The 17,451-nt window shown below is 38.3% G+C and overlaps 2 protein-coding genes across 6 annotated transcripts in view; one reads left to right on the forward strand and one right to left on the reverse strand.

The window, feature by feature from the left end:
* The window catches only part of LOC122558602 (ankyrin repeat and death domain-containing protein 1A-like), a 47,782-nt gene extending 43,485 nt beyond the window's left edge, over window positions 1–4,297 (forward strand). For both annotated transcript variants that reach the window (XM_088000340.1, XM_088000342.1), the window contains one exon: window positions 3,104–4,297. In XM_088000340.1, the coding sequence (XP_087856466.1) occupies window positions 3,104–3,162 (59 nt within the window). In that variant the 3' untranslated portion in view covers window positions 3,163–4,297. The remainder of the gene's footprint in view (window positions 1–3,103) is intronic.
* Window positions 4,298–5,155: 858 nt separating this feature from the next.
* The window catches only part of poc5 (POC5 centriolar protein homolog (Chlamydomonas)), a 76,834-nt gene continuing 64,538 nt past the window's right edge, over window positions 5,156–17,451 (reverse strand). For 3 of the 4 annotated variants that reach the window (XM_043707369.2, XM_043707338.2, XM_043707356.2), the window contains 3 exons: window positions 15,790–15,909; window positions 14,399–14,566; window positions 5,156–6,496 (listed from right to left, as the gene is read on the reverse strand). In XM_043707369.2, coding sequence (XP_043563304.2) covers window positions 6,374–6,496; window positions 14,399–14,566; window positions 15,790–15,909 — 411 coding nt within the window. In that variant the 3' untranslated portion in view covers window positions 5,156–6,373. The remainder of the gene's footprint in view (window positions 6,497–14,398; window positions 14,567–15,789; window positions 15,910–17,451) is intronic. The other variant, XM_043707350.2, reaches the window with a different exon arrangement.

Below are 17,451 nucleotides of genomic sequence, written 5' to 3' on the forward strand. Positions count from 1 at the left end.
GCCAAGTCAGGTTGGTGAGTGGCTTTGGAGGGGGAACTTGTAAGTGGTGATGCTCCCATTGTCCTGCTGCCCTCATCTTAGAGATGGATTCCTTCCATCTCTACCAAAGAAACTACCAAAGAAACCTTATTTGGTAGACTGGACATATTAATTTCTATTTGTGCTTTTAGCATTTGTCTTTTGAATGCTACATGCATTCAGATACAGAACATTGTTTAAAAATTTCTCTAACTTTGTCATATTGGTTGATTTATTCTTAGATTTATGCTTTTTAATCTGTTCCTGTCACAAACGGAATTTCCAATATTAAGAGTTTTCTTATATACATTGTCTGTTATCTTTGATCTAGATAGGGTGAATAGCCAAGGTCTTTTTTCTAGGGTGGGGGAAGTGTAAAACTAGACAGCATAGGTTAATGTGAGCAGAGAAAAGATGTATAAAAGACCCGAGGGGTAACTTTTTCACACAGATGCCAGTGTGTGTCTGCTACAAGCTGCCAGAGGTGGTGGTGGAGGAGAGTACAAATACAACATTTAAACTACATCTGGATGGGTATATGAATAGGAAGTGTTTAGAGGAATATGGGCCAAGTGCTGGCAAATGGGACAAGGGCAGATTGGGATGTCTGGTGGCGTGGATGAGTTGAACTAAAGAGTTATACAGCACAGAAACAGACCCTTAAGTTTACTCCATCTTCTGAAATTTCATCCCTGCCCGCATTATGTAACTGAAAATTTTCCTAGAATGCTGGTGTAAATGCCACACAAACAAAAACCCACTTCTGCATGATAGAAATTACCATGTGTAAGATAATTTGCTCTATTCTAGCTTGCATGTGGCTCAGATAAATAATCCAGAGATTATTACCTGTGAGATTCTGCTTCTTGACTTGGTGCTAATTCTCAGACGGACTTGCAAAACTTCTTTCCTTACCCTGCCTATATGAATGATGATCGGTTCCAAAGGAACTGTAAGTTTCTCACTGTTAACAAAATCATATGACCCTATGGTAAAGGGGTACAACTGAAAATGTTCAGTTCCTTGGTGCGTCAGTGTCTGCAGCTTGGTCTCGAGTTTATCGATTGTATGTATGTTCCAGCAGCCACAGGCACTTACTGCAAGTGTTTGCGCCTTGGATCACATCAGGATCCAGAAACCCCTACATCTACAACATATCACATACCCTGCTGTTTGTGTTAATTAATATATATGATTAAATATAACTAACACTACTACAACCAATAAGTATTAAAGTTTTCTAGCCATATTAATTTATTCAGATTTGCATGATTTTTATTTTAAGGAATAAATATAGACCAGGGTATGACATTGATTTCCTTGACATCTACTTCAGAGGACAACCCAAGCCTCAGTTTAACATCACATCCAAAAGACAACACCTCCAACAGTGTAGCACTGTGCTAAGTGTTTTGATTTTTGCGCTCAAATGCAGGAGAGGGATTTGAACACACCACCTTAGAAGTCAAGAGGCGATTATTACCAGACAAGTAAACAAGATACATCAGCAAGTTGTGCTAGCATCATCTTTCAGCATTGCATCTATTAGTTTATTAATTTCCTTTGATACATGTATAAAGAAAGTAAGCACAGTGACAAGTTATTTTAAAATGACTACACTTTAAAGCCAATAAGAAACTTTTTGACAGTCCTTTGAAAAGACCAGAGAGGAACTACATAAATATTATTGTTAGATATAAAATACTCTCAAATGTACAAGTTGTTATTTGAGTAATTCTATTTCATATCAAGAAATATCTAGAATGGCAGCTCATGACCAACTCACACTTGGTACTAAATACGTGCCCTATTTCACTTCACAAAATGCCAGGGAACAACATCACACAAAATTCAGAGTGGGTTTATTATCAATGGTGTTAGCTTGTTTCTAATTTTCAAATTTCTTTCTTGAGGTACAAATGATGCTGAAAGCCTCATGATAGTTTTCCATTTCCAATTATCAAGGCTGGGTGTTTGAAAAAAATCTTTATCTCAACCTTGAATTTACCCAAGCAGTAAGGGAATAAAAGGATTATAGGGAAAACAGTAGGAAAATGGAGTTGAGGATTTATCAGATCAGCCATGATCTCAATGAATGGCAGACACTGGCTAAATCAAATCTTAATATATAACATAGCTAGCAATGATTTGAAGGAGGGGGGTTGGAAAGTACTGAATCAGGGTATGAATTGAAGCTGAAATCATGTTTCTGCAAGATATCACCAAGAAGTAGTATCTATATGAAGGTGAGGCAAGCCTTTAGGGTGCACTAGTCACAACAGCTTACACAGAACTTGGATATTACTTAAAATAAGCATACAAATTTTAAATCAGGCAGTTGACTTCAAGGTGTTGAATTAGGAAGTGGTGACAAAGTTTTTGTAGACAAACAACAAGGCCCTGTCTACTTTACTCCCCCCCCGCCATCTCAGAACTGTGCACCACAGTATCACCATATCGGTTACTGCTCTTTTTAAATTTAATATCAAAGTCTAATTTGGATAGGAACGTTGCTCACCATAAGCTCTGATCTGACCAATTGGGTTTATAGCCGATAGTTAGAGTGGGGGTCCAAGATTCCAAATGGAGTAACAAGCTCTAATGGTAACACCCCTTTCTCTCTTCTTTACAGAGTGTGCAATGGTTTAAGCCTGCGGTGGGGGGTTGTGGTCACTGTGGGGAAAATCCCAATGCATTCATTGACAATATTTGGCTTGAAGTCTTGATCAAAGTTCCTCTATCTGCTCCATAGTCTTGCCTGGACAGGTTTACCGTTACCGCCTACCAAAGTTAACTTCTTCCACATTTGATGTTTAAAAATATTTCATCGTATGTTTACGCACTTACTTCTATTGCTATCAGTCCACACTCCCTTCACATTACACAACTTAGCTTATGTAGCGAGTGTTCAGCCGGGAATCTAGTCTCACAACTGATGTTACGAAACACCATTTCTGAGGCCAGTTCACTTTGTGTTATAAGTAACAGCATAGAATCTGTTTGGAATGGAGAACTGCATTACTGGAATAGAACAAACTAGATCTCTTCATTATAACTGAAATATTTCACTTTGTTCTCATTACAGAAAAGATCAGGAAAGAAATTAATGGCGTACAATCTCCACAGAAGTGCTGTGTTTCCTAAAGTTTGCATCTGCAAATTTGGACCCATAGATTTTGCTGCTCAGGTGAACGGAAAGGAAACACTGGGCTGATTTACATGAAATGTTAGAACAAATCAGTCCCCTCCCAAGCCAAATGAAGTGTAAAACATGGTGACTGTTTACTGCAAATACAAAAAGGATGCCATTTCAGTGCAGTTAGAAATTTGACAATTTGATGCATCATTACTATTTGGAACTGCTTCTCTGAAAGCGAGAATTACATTGGTGAAAAGGAACGAGACACAGAGCCCTGAATGAAACAGTGAAGACAAAACTATGAAGATCGAATAACCAAACAGAAAATAATGGGAGGACCAGTATTTTTATCCCCCCTGATGAATTAGGCAGATTGAATGATTGCCTGTATTGAAATATGGTGTGAAGATGAGATTGAGAACTGCCATTCAGCTGTGCTAAACTTCATCACTCTTAATACACTTAAAATTCACCACTTGATCAAGGTTTTCTAGCTAGATGGCTGTGACAAATTTTATTTAACATTCATGAAGAGCCTCTCAAGATATTTTACTACATTAAATATATAAAAATGCTCCTCTATAAAAACTCTTACAAATCAAAATGATGCATCCATATTAATACTTCTTCCAAAAAGGAGCTTGTTACATGAAAATTGAGTGTACAAAGCTTCAGAGAGAACTGGTGGTCAACAATAACTTGCAAACGATAATACAGAGAGATTTGAAGTCAAATGGAATAGACCAAATACATAATCTGTTTTTATCCCACTAATGGTCCAGTGACCCATACTGTAGTATTCTTATATTCGAGGTTTAGTATATGGGATCAATAATTGAGAAGTGGAAAACGGTGTTGATGTAACAGTGAACACAGAACTACCTCCAAATATTGTGAAAACCCACTTGGTTTACTAACATGCTTTAAGACAAAGTGACAATCTTAACTGGCCAACCTGTGACTCCACACCCACAATAGTGTAGTTGATACCCAACTGTGTCCGAATTGATCCAGTAAGCAACTATATTTGTTGCTGCAGAAAAGAAATGCACATTGTCAAGACTATGGTGAACTCAAAAGCAAATGAAGGATGGGCAACAAATGTTATCAAATAATATCCACAAATAGAATGAAAATAAACATTGCAAATAAGTATCATCTGATCACATACATCAAGAGCAGTTGCTTATTGGATAGAACTTATTTTTAGTCTCAAGTTAAAACAAATCAAAAGGTGCATGTCTAAACTAGGGAATGATTATACCCAAAATGAAACCCACATAAGCCAGTTAGATGTGGAACTGACGGAGGCCATAGATGTGATATCTATTTCCTTTAGAAAGGTTCCAAATAATGCAGAAATGAGGGACCAGTCTGATTCTCAGTATTTACACCTTAAGAAATAGCTAAATTCACAATTTTAAAAAAAGTTATCAAGTTTACCCATGACATTTCTTCACCCACCTTTATCCAGCTTTTTTGGCATATTTAAATAATGACATTTTCTAGCCTTTTAGATGAAATTAAAACAATTTAAAAGCACAAGTTTCAAAATTTCAAATTGACTTCGTAAATCTAATGGGAAGATTTTTCCTATCAACTGGAATGGTTTTGAAACAGGCAGTGTTTATACATATTTGCCCTGTGAATTAATATTAGCTTCCAGTACGTAGAGAATCACTAACACACAAGGTCTTGTTCTTTGCAGACAGACAGAACAAACTTCTACACAGCACCTGTTCCACCAGAATAAGTGACGGCCATTTACTTGCTCATTTTTTAGGGCAATACTATGACCAACCAACTTGCCTGGCTTACCACTGAAAGCAGAGCAGTTAACAGTCAATCATTATAATTTGATGCATCTCCAAGGAATCACTGTCACCAATTTGAGTGCAGTTGCCAACAAGTTGGCATACCCTTCATGCAATATGAATACCTTGTACAAAGCGTTTTTTTCAGCAATTCTTAAATCCTATGCTACCAAATGACTATCAATTACTTTTGAGAAAGAGCATTTCTTTATTACACAGTATGAAAAAAAACAAAGGTGATTGGGAGTACATTTGTTGTAGTACTGTAATATCAAATTAAAAATTTGCAATACAAAAGTTAAAATATCAAGTGTACACATTTACACAGAATTTACATTATATCTGCAAACCAAACTTTGATTTGTACTCATTATGATCAAAACAGCTTGCACTGTACAGTTGAACAAGAACTAAGTTATACTAAAAACTGGCTCTTCAAATATATTTGGCAAACAATTATTTTTAAATGAATAGGTTTTAATTATGAAAATTAAAAACAATTGTTTCTGATGAACAGTTTAAACATGATCTAACAGTGAGCTGCTAGTATGCCAATGCCAGTATTCTTCAGTATACAGGAAGGATCAGGCTCGAGAATGTTCTTGCTTTGAACAGATAAAATAAATTTAAGACATGTTAAAGCCTTTTATACTTCAATCAAAACATTACCATCCCTACACCCTTTAACACTGCAAAATCTATCGCTGTCCTTTTTATTGCAATAATAGGGAAAGTAGAAATGTAGTTTCAAAAAGTTAGTATTTCTATTCCCAAATGGCAACCACTTAATTGCATCATCATAAAGCACATAAATAACATCTAAAATACTTGTCAAATACTTCTACCATGGGTTTGAAAAATACTGTGGAGAATTCTGTACAACTCCAGTTGAGGACCTGCATCTCCTTAACCCACAATTCCTACAATGCCAGATGCTATGTTTTTAAACAAAACTTATGGTTGAGAACACAACTTTACAAAGTTTTACTTTAAGATGTTCAGTGCTTAATTTCACAGAACCTACATAGGACCTAATCCCACATAAGCATTTTGCCTTCAGTGGTGCATCCTGGCTACTGCTCAGTGATCTCTCAAAAAACCAAAAAAGCTGAACATAATCTTTAATCCTGCAGTTAATATAGTGAGTTTTGCAGACTACTGATACACTCCCTGCACAAATAAAACCCCAAACATTTGCAAAATACTTTGAACAGACACTACATCCAAAAATGCAATTGGAAATTTGCATACGAGTTCAATCATTAGCATTAAGAATAGTGACTATTCAAAACCCAGAAGGTACATGGTCACCATTTAAAGAAAAGCCTGGTGATTTCACTGGCCTCCATAATATATCACTCATTCACTCACTAGGTTTCTGGCATTTTTGTTGATGAGGCACTCAGTCCACAACTTTTATTGACTGGATGCCACAGATGATAGCAGGTGATTTTGCAACTTTCCCTCCTGAGGGAGGCTGGTTTGATCGAGGATACTTGGCTGCCGTCCCTTGACCAATGGTTTGCTAAGGGCAGATAAAAAGATGAATAAGCAACATCTTATAGATCTAAAGTAAATGCTGACTCACCAACCCAAAAGTATTATTATTTTTGAAGGAAAATGTGTTATATTCCTAGTGGAGTTTTTAAAACTATTATTTTAAAAATTTAACAAAATAATATTTCAGTTCACCAATTTATAAAAAGGAGCTTAGTTTTCCATTGTTAGATTGTTGAGGAGCAGGAGGGGAAGTACAAGTGATGTTCCCATAATCTGGTGCCTTTCGATAGTACAGGCTGCTATTTGAAAGGTGCTGTCAAAGGAGGATGGTTGAGTTACTGCTGTATATCTTGTGGATTGTACACACTGCTGTCACTGTGTATTGGGAAAGGAGTGCATATTGAAGAAGGCTGATGGGTGCTGTGAGATGGATGGTGTCACATTGTTGGAACTGCTCTTATCCAGGCAAGTGGGGAGTATTCCATGGCATTCCTGATTTGTGCCTTGTAGATAGTGGACAGGGATTCGGGAGACAGGAGTTAATGTGTATATTTATAGTTTTCACCATGGAATTTCTAATCTGACCCGCTCTTGTAACCAAAGTATTTATGTCAGTCCAGTTCAGTTTCCGGTCAAAGGTAATGCACAGGACAATAATAGTTGAAGATTCACATTGCTTGAGCGGTGTTATGAATGCTACTCCCCACTTCTCAGCCCAAGCCTCGATACTGCTCAAGCCTCGCAGGTGAATATTGTACAATCAGCAGCAAGCATTCCCACTTCTCACCTTTTGAAGATCATTGATGAAGCAGTTGAAGGTGGTTAGCCTAGAATTTATGCAGACTTCCTGGGGCTGTAATGATTAACCTCAAACAATGACCTCTGTTTTCAGTAAGCATAACTCCAACCAGCAGAGTCACCCTCTTCCCCCTAATTTTATTTGAGCTCCTTGATGTCATTTTTTTGTCTAAAACTGCCTTTATGTTAACACCTCTGAGTTCAGCTCTTTTACCCATGTTTGGTTTGGCAGATGTATCATTCACTTCTGCCTGAAAGATTGTTGCAAATATTTCAGCCTCATCATCTTTTGCACTGATGTGTTGGTCTTTCCTATTGTTGAGGATGGGTACCTCCACCTCCAGTATAGTATTGGCAAGGGATATGTAATATGTAATGATGTGGAATGGTAGGGGCTTTTAACTTGCCAAACATAGATTGGGACTCCGTAGTGTTAAGGGCTTGAACAGAAAGGAATTTGTTAAGTTCGTACAAAAAAATTTTCTTATTCAGTATATGGATGAACCTACGAGAGGAGAAGCAAAACTTGACGTCTTGGCAGGGCATGTGACTGAGGTGTCAGTGTGGGAGCACTTGGGAGCCAGTGATCATAATTCTATTACACTTAAATAGTTATGGAAAATAGACCTGATCTAAAAGTTAAAGTTCTAAATTGGAGGTAGGTGAATTTTGAGGCAGGAACTTTCAAAAGTTGGTTGCAGGAGGCTATTAGAGGAAAGAGGGGCAGTTGGAAAATGGGAGGCCTTCAAAAATGAGATAACGTGAGTCCAGAGGGAGTATGTTACTGTGAAGAGCAAAGCTGTTGGGGTAAGGAATGATGACAGAGAAATTGAGGTTCTGGTCAAGAAAAAGGAGACTATGGCAGCTAATAGCTGGGATTGAGTGAATCCCTCAAGGAGTACAAGGGCATTAGGAGTACACTCAATAGGGAAATCAGGAGGGAACATCAGATAGCTTTGGAAATTGAGTTAATGAGAATCCAAAGAGATTTTACAAATACATTAAGGGTAAAAGAGTAACCGGCGAGAGAATAAGGCACTTTAAATATCAGCAAGGCCATCTAGGTGTAGATTTGCAGGAGATGACTGAGATATTAAATGAGTATTTTGCATCAGTATTTACTGTGGAGAATGATGTAGAAGTTAGAGAACGTGGGAAAATAACTAGCAACATCTTGGAAATTGCACATATCACAGAGGTTGTCTTAAAACATATAAAGAGGAGAAAGTGAGGACTGCAGATGCTGGAGATCAGAGTCAGAGTGGAAAAGCACATTCCTGATGAAAGGCTTATGCTTGAAACGTCAAATCTTCTGCTCCTCGGATGCTGCCTGACCAGCTGTGCTTTTTCACCACCACACTCCAACTTAAAATGCATAAAGTTAGATAAATCCCCGGGACTTGATTAGGTGCATCCCAGAACTTTGTGGGAAGCTAGGATCGTGATTGCTGAGATATTTGCATCATCAATATCCACAAGTGATACACCAGGTGGCTAACGTGGTGCCATTATTTAAGAAAGGTTGTAAGGAAAAGCCACTATAGGCCGGACAGCCTGATGTCAGTGAAGGGTATGTTGTTGGAGAGGATTCTGAAGGATAGTATTTAGTGTAGTTGGTAAGGCAAGGACTGATAGAGATAGTCAATATGACCTTGTGCAAGGGAAATCATGCCTCACAAACTCAATCAAGTTTTTTTGAAGGAGTGGCAAAGATAAATTATTGAAGGCAGTGCAGTGGAGCAATGGAGGTGGTCTACATGGACTTCAGCAAGGCAGACAAGTCTCCGCATATTAGACTGATTAGTGAAGTTACATCACAGGAAACCTAGGGAGAGCTAGCTATTTGGACACAAAATTGGACTGAAGGTGGAGACAGAGGGTTGTTTTTCAGACAGGAGTCTGAGAACAGTGGTTTGTCACAAGGATCAGTGCTGGATCCACTGTTTTTTTTAAATCAGTTATATAAATGATTTGGGTGTGAATATAGCAGGAATGGTTATTAAGTTTGAAGATAACACCAAAACTGGTGGCATAGTGGACAATGAAGAAGGTTCTCTCAAAATACAACAGGACTTTGATCAGATGAGCTGAGGATTGGCAGATGGAGTTTGATTTAGATAGATGAGAGGTGTTGTGTTTTGGAAAGGCAAACCAGAGCAGGACTTGAACATTTAATGGTGGAGTCCTCTCGAATGAAAAGACCTTGGGGTGCAGTTTCATAGTTCCTTGACAGCTGAATCACAGGAAGACAGGATAGTACTGAAGGCGGCATTTGGTACATGCCTTCATTGGTCAGTGCATTGAGTATAGGAATTGGGATGTCATGCTGCGGCTGTACAGGATATTGATTTGGCCACTTTTGAAACACTGCATTCAATCTGGTCTCCCTGCTATAGGAAAGATGTTGTGAAACCTGAAAGGGCTCAGAAAAGATTTACAAGAATGTTGCCAGGGTTTACGCTATAGGGAGAGGCTAAATATTTTCCATGGAGCGTCAGAGGCTGAGGAGTGACTTTATAGACATGTATAAAATCATGAGTGGCATGAACAGGGCAAATAGCCAAGCTCTTTATTTCCAGGGTAGGGTAGTCCAAAACTAGAGGGCATGGGTTTAAGTTGAGAGGGGAAAGATATAAAAGGAACCTAAGGAATGAGCTGCCACAGGAAGTGGAGGCTGGTACAATTACATTTATAAAAGGTTGGGTACATTAATAGGAAGGGTTTAAGAGTGATATGGGCCAAATACTGACAAGATTAGATTAATTTAGGATATTTGCTTGGCATGGATGGGTTGGACTGAAGGGTCTGTTTCCCTGTATAACTCTGACAGTGATAGTAATCAGCAACAGTTTAGACATTGACAAGTAAACCTCATTCCACATGAGTGTGGGCCTGAGTCAATGGTGAAGGACTCCCAGAGCAACACCCCCTCCGACTCTATACTCCTGTACCAGCTACCTATGGTGCACGTGTCCTGATGGTGGGACAGCACATACCCAGTCATGGTGGTGTCTGTGACATCATCTGTAGTGTATCATTGCATGACTACAATTGTTGGGTCATTAATCAACTGCCCTCTGGTCAATTTTTGGTACATGTTGGGAAAGAGGACTTTGTAAGGTCGACAAGGCTGTGCATGCTTTGGCTGGCAGGTGATCTATCTAGTTCCATTTCTGTCTTTAGATTTTGTTGCAGTTTGATTTAACTGAGTAGCTTGATAGGATACCTCAGAGTGCATTTAAGAATCAACCATGTTGTTAAGGGTCAGCATGGGTTCACACATAGGAAAACCAGGTTAAAAAAGGTGCCAAGCTTGCACTTCATCGGAAATGCACTCATCCAGGTAAATGGACAGTGTTCCATCATACACCAGACTTGTGCCTTTTAGATAATGGACAGTGTCTATAAGTGTCTCAGAGTGCATTTAAGAAACAACCATGTTGTTATGGGTCAGCATGGATTCACACACAGGAAACAAAAAAGGTACAATCGAGTTGATCAAGTCAGTCAATCACAGACTGCAGTTGAAGTTCTGCTGGCAATTGCTAACACTGAATTCTACGTGAAAAATATTAACATTGTTTTAGAGGTGGAGTATTGAGCTTTGCGATGCAAAGACAAAATGGATCATACAAAAATAATTGATATTTTTCTATATATTAAACACCTCAAATTATACCACCCCTTAACCATTCAAACATAATGGAATATAGACAAAAGTTAGTGCAACCTCTTTCATAAGGAAATCCCTTTAAGCCCTGGGGTAATGTACATTGTATCCCTTCCAATGTCAATACCTCCTTAACTAAATCAATAATTAAAACTAAAATTCAGTGTTCATATTTCAATCACTAAATCACTTCCTTAATTAAACTCCAGTGATGATAGACAGTACCCCACAAGGATTTTTATTTACTTTTTACATTTTATACCGACGCACTAGCTTTTTCTGATTCATTGACATGGATAGTTAAATTTCTCTGAAGAGTCGTTTCTCACCATAAAGAAAGCATTCAGATTGGTCTCTAGATCTGAAGTTGAACATTTCCATGTTTCACCATACTGAATTCATCTGGGCATAGTTTACCCAATTAACCTACGCCGCTTTTTATCCTCATCTGCATAACATGCTGTCCTAACGTAGTGTCAACAACATTCTTGCATACGTAGAGTTATCATTCAAGTCATTTTTCGGAACATATCCATTGACAATTACTGTTTCCTATCACTGAGCCAATTCTGTACATATATATTACTGCTGTCCCTTTTATACCATCCTCAAGTCTATTGTGTGATATTATATGAAACACCTTCTGAAAGTCCATAAACACCAACAGCACAAAACCATCTGTATAAACTTTAAGCCATTTCCTGCTGATCTAATATGGCTAATAGGATCACTAATATGATTTTTCAGTTTTATTTTTCATTTTAAAAATTGCACATTTGTGAAAACAGTAGCAGAATGCTGCTAGCAGAAGAAAAAGCGATGAAAAAATGCCATCTCAAAATAAATCAGACTGTGAACTTAAGGATTGGTTACAGAAGACATAAAAATGACATTACTATAATATGAAAGCAAAATACAGCACTTGCTGTAAATCTGAAAGAACAAAAAGTGCTAGAAACTCAGACGATATTTGGCAGCATTTGTGGAGAGAGAAAAACAAAGTTAATATTTACAGTCAAACAGAACTCTTCAGGATATTCCAAATAAGCCATATTTGGTTCAAAACAGGAACATTGTTTCGGTTTCCACACATAGTACCAGACCATAACTTGCCTGAGCACTTTGTGCTCTTAATTAAAAAAAGAGGGAGCATGGAATAAGTTCTCCTGTTTCAAGGGACTTCCTAAGATAATTAAGACACTTGCATTGAAAAGATTAGAATCAGGGTAACAGAAAGGATTGAAGTGGCTGCGTTATGTTTAGAGCCTTAGTTAACTTCGGAGCTGAAGGAGATCTGTCTCTTCCTTCAATTTCTAGGGATGACTTAGTGGTTAGCACTGCTGCCATTCAGCACCAGGGACCCAGGTTCAATTTGAGCCTAAGGCAATGGTCAGCGAGGAGTGTGCACATTCTGTGTCTTCATGGGACTCCTCTGGGTGCTCTGCTTTCCTCCCACAGTTCAAAAGATGTAGAGGTTAGATATGGCCATGCTAAATTTCCCATAGTGGAAAAGCAGGGTTGAGGGCCCGGGAGGGGGTGGGGGGTGGGGGGGGGGGCGGGAGGAAGGGGGGGCAGGAGAAGGGGTGCAGTCCATGTGGGATATTCTTTGGAGAGTTGGTGTGGACCTGTTGGGCTGAATGGCCCGTTTCCACACTGTAGGGATTCTAAACAAGAATAGTTACAGTAGAGAAGGAAGTCATTCAGTGTCCAGAGCGTGGTGCTGGTAAAACACAGATCAGGCAGCATCTGAGCAGGAAAAATCAACGTTTTGGGCAAAAGGGAGGAAGTCAATCAGCCCACTGAGATCACATCAACAGGGAAGGGATTTTTAAAAAAGAAGAGGTTAAAGGGTATTCTCCAAGGAGATGGGAATGCTGAGTTTCTTGATCCAAATCAATGACCTAGACTTGTACATGGCACGATTTCAATTTTTTGCAGTTGACAAAAAACTCAGCTACTTTGAAATGAGAGGAGAAAAGATAAAGACTTCAAAACAAATAGATGCAATGTACAAACACTTGACACTTTAAAATATAATGTGGATATCTTGGTGAACAAAGACAATATAAAAGATACAGTTGTAAAGGGGGTACTGGAATAGAGGTGTGTATGTACCTAAGTTATGACTGGTGGCAGGTTAGGTTGGTAAGTGCTCATAACGCTTGGGGCATTATAAATAGAAGCATAAATAAAAGCAAAGAAAGTATGGTGAAACTTGATTAAAATTCTGGTTTGGCTTGAACTGGAGCAGCATGATCAATTTTAGGCACCAATCTTTAGGAATGATGTAAAGACATTGGAGAGTTGCAGAAAATACTCAATAACACTCATGGATAAATTTGCAAAGTTCTTTTTTAGAGAATGTTCAGAGGAGATTTGAGGGGTTACAGTCATGAAGAATCTAGACAGTTGATAGAGAGAAACCATTGCCAGGTATGCATGTATCAAGAACAGCACGATGCAATTTTATTAACTAGCAGAACTGGTAATTGACAAAAGAACCAGAAACATTTTTAATGCAGCAAGCAGTTATGATCTGAGATGCACTGTTTGATTGTGTGGATGAGGTAGATTCAATTGAGGATTTTGAAAGAGAAATTCATAAATACCTGAAGAGTAAAGATTTGCAAGGCTTCAAAGAAAAGTTAGAACATTGTGCTATTTACTGTTAGAGGCTTTCTATAATTGGTTCAGCACGAAAGGATCTTGAGGGAGAGAAAAAAAAGGTAAAACAGAGATAAAGCTCTAGTATATTGATACAAAGACAATTTTTTCAACACCTCCTGAAATGTGCATATGTAACTCATTTGCTTAGATGCAAGGAAAGCTTATAGGATCCTGTGGTTTATAAGTAGAGGCATGGAGCATAAAGGCAAGGAAGTACTGCTACATCTCTATAAATCACTGGTCAGGTTACTTTTGAAGTAGTGCTCAAGTTGGACACCTTATTTTGAAGAAGTTAAAGCCCCAGACAGAGTACAAAGGAGATTTACTAAAACGATACCAGGAACGAAGGATTTTACTTGCAAGGAAAGATGAGAGAAACTGGGCTTAATAGTCACTGCTCCAAGAGGAGGAGGTGATCAAAATTATAAGCCAAGGGTGAGATGAGGAGAAACTTTTCTTTTTAAACTCAGTTGGTAGGATTTGGAATGTGCTGCCCAGGCGAGTGGTGGATGCATATTCCATATTAGCTTTCAAAAGAAAGCTAGACATATATTTGAAAGTGATTAATTTAGAGGGCTGAGATAGGGTTAGAGAACAGGACTGGGTAGCTTTTTAGGGAGTTGGTACAGACACTATAGGTTGAATGACTTCCTTTTGCACTACAAATTCTATGATTACTGAATGTTGTCCACAGAATAGATCCAGAGGATTCATCGATATAAATGGCATTTCTTCACTGCATCTGAAGCAATTACAGTTCTACCCAGTGTTTTTTTTCTTTAAATAAGTTACCTGTGTAACTGGATGATGTCTTTCTACACATACTGTAGTCATTGGTGGTGCCACTCCCTGGCATGATCCACATTTAACTCCTTTCAGGGATGGGTCAGATCGCCCTGTGAAACGTGCCACTATGGTTTTTCCAGTGTTTTGCTGTGATGTCACACATTTAGCAGGAGGCTAAACAGGATAAGAAAATTGGTTTCAAAATAAAAAGTCGCATCACCTTTTTTTATTTAAAGTTGTAAACATACCAAAAATTATGGGGAAGTGCTGCTAGTGAAGTAAAGCCAGTATTTTCCTCTCCTAAGATTTCTAAATTTTATTCCACCCTTCCAGCTGTCAAACTCCTGCTGCAGCCAGTTTCAGGCTGTTCAAATCCCTTTGGTGCCTTGTCGTGCAGAGGCACAATGATATAGGAGACATTTTGGTTCAATCTACGAAGTGAATATTCTTCTTTCATGAGCATGGATGGTGAACATAATCAAGCTTTTGATGCAAAAGCAACATAATTAAGCTGATCTTCACCAGTAAATCAAGCTTAAATCAGTGAAGAATCAGTAAATCTTGCTAAAAGGAGCAAGTGATTTAGCAATCTGTCCAAATCCTTAGTGCAGATACCCTAATTCACTAACGTCCTTCGGGAAAGGAAATAGCCAACCTGACCTGATCTCACCTACATGTGACTCCAGACCCAAAGCAATGTGGTTGACGCTTAACTGGATTCTGGGCAGTTAGAAATGGGCAACAAATACTAGCCTAGCCAGTGATGCTCTCATTTAATGAATGAAGAAGAAATAAATACCCGGTCTGAGATTCAATTAACTTTCCTGGGTCTGTGAATAAGGTTTGGACCCTTATTTGAACCAAAAGCACATCTGATCTCGTATCGGATTTTATTAACAATATTAATGAAGTAATAGAAACTAAAAGCTAACTGAACAGGAACCTGATATGGAACTTTGGATACTTAGGTAGTGCGCAGGACAGCACATATTTAGTCATGTCTAGAGATTAAACCTGTAAACAGTTATTGTGATGGCTTCTCCTGAATGTAGGTGGAGAAAATTCTATCCATCCATGTTCAAATGCATAGTCTAATTCACTGATTATTACAAGTAAGCTGCTGACTTGTTTCTTTAGTCCCAACCATAGTAGAGTATTTTGCAATATTTGAGAAACACAATCTTTGTGCCAATTAGATGATCTAGCTGCACTCAATAAGTGAGAGATACAGATGTATAAATTAACACTGGCAAAAAGATGAAATGGATAAACTGGCACTTTTTAGAAAAGAAATTATGGTTAAGAAATTGGATGGGTTGCAAAATGGAATTGTATTTCAGTTCAGTTGAAAGGAAAATGCATACACCACAGACTCACAAATAGTTTTGAATTATTACCAGTTGTTGGGTGGTTTGAAACCCTGATGCTGAAGATGACATAGCAACAGTGACTGGTTGAGTACTCGCCTCCCCAGGTCTGGTTTGATCAACATTCGTAGAACCAAAATGTAAAGCAACCTAAATAGAAGTGATTTAAAAAAAAACGTTTAAAAACTTACGGCAAGCATGCCAGGTTTCAGCTGTACACAATTCCCTGTATAAATTCTAACTTTAAACACTTATTGACTAATATAGAAAATGTTTCAAATGCGTTTACAAAAGCACAAACAAAAATAAATTGCCAAAAGGAGAAATTATGAAGAAACATAACTAAAAGCTTGATCAGAGTATTTTTATTTTAAAGTTTGAGGGAAACAAAAAAAAGAGAGAGAGCTGGACTGCTGAAGGCATAATCATCAATAAGGGAGAAATCAAAGGGAGGTACACAAAAATTAAGGTCAGAGAATAAGCAATTTCAGAGAAAAAGGAAGAATGAGGGGGTGAAATCCTATTTATAGAGTTTAAATAGGTTTCTAGGAATTGAAAATGTGATGACAATGGTAAACCAGAGCAGCTGCAGGATGGAGAGAACAGAAGAAATGGGTGAGACAGAATACAGACAGATTTCTGGATGAACTGCATGGTAGAGGTAAAAACATCATAAACACTTGCAAGATTGAAGGCAGACGTGAACAATTTTAGAGATAGAACATAGAACATTACAGCGCAGTACAGGCCCTTCGGCCCTCGATATCGTGCTGACCGAAGAAACCAAATGCATGCTTGCTACTAGAATGAACCAAGTAGCATTTGGGACTCGGCTAGGATTCAAAGAGAACATTGCTCATGTTCTCAATCAGGTTCTACCTGAGAAAGTGAGGTAGGAGATTGAACTAATGTATAGCATTAAATTTGCAATGAGGCCAAAGGCAAGACCTTGTCCTTCCAGCCCTTAACTGAATAAAACCAAAGTTCGCTTAATGATGAAAAACACCAGCAATGCAACAGGGAAAAGCATGTGATAAAAAGGCAGAGCTGGAGATTGCTGCCTGTGCATGAATGGACAGAAGAGGATGGAACATAAATAATTAGGGAATTCCTAGGACAGTTGTGGGGAGAACTAGAAAAGCTATAATGTTGCATAGGTACTTGTATTGTGAAGAAAGGGCAATTCAACTGAGGTGGACAAGGGTAAAGAATTTTTGGAATAGGACGGTGTGGTTGATTGAAGTAAAATTTACGGAGACAGACAAAATTGACCACCATGGACAAAATATCAGAAATTAGCATTGGTGAATTTAAGTTGATTCAGTTCTGCAACGTGATTTTTATTATACAGCAAATTTGGTTAATGGTGGGTGTCTTTCCCCTAGATGGGGGATTTAAAAACTAAGGTTCATATTTGAGGGGAGAGAAATTAAAAGACACAAGACAAAAGAAATTAATTAAAAAAATACAAAGGGTGGTTCGTATATGGAATTAACTTCCTAAGAAAGTGATGAATGCAGGCATAGTTACAATGTTTAAAAAGACACTTAGAAAAGTACATGAATAGGAAAGTTTATGGGCCAGTAGGCTGATGGGACGAGCTCAGGTTGGGACGAGCTCAGGTTGGGATTATATTCAGCATAGACTGGTTGAACCGAAAGCTCTGTCTCCATGCTGTGTGACTCTATGACT

Source organism: Chiloscyllium plagiosum, unplaced genomic scaffold (assembly GCF_037043375.1).
Source record: "Chiloscyllium plagiosum isolate Xiang-an unplaced genomic scaffold, Cpla_swu_hap1 HiC_scaffold_2, whole genome shotgun sequence".
In the NCBI taxonomy this organism is placed as follows: domain Eukaryota; kingdom Metazoa; phylum Chordata; class Chondrichthyes; order Orectolobiformes; family Hemiscylliidae; genus Chiloscyllium; species Chiloscyllium plagiosum.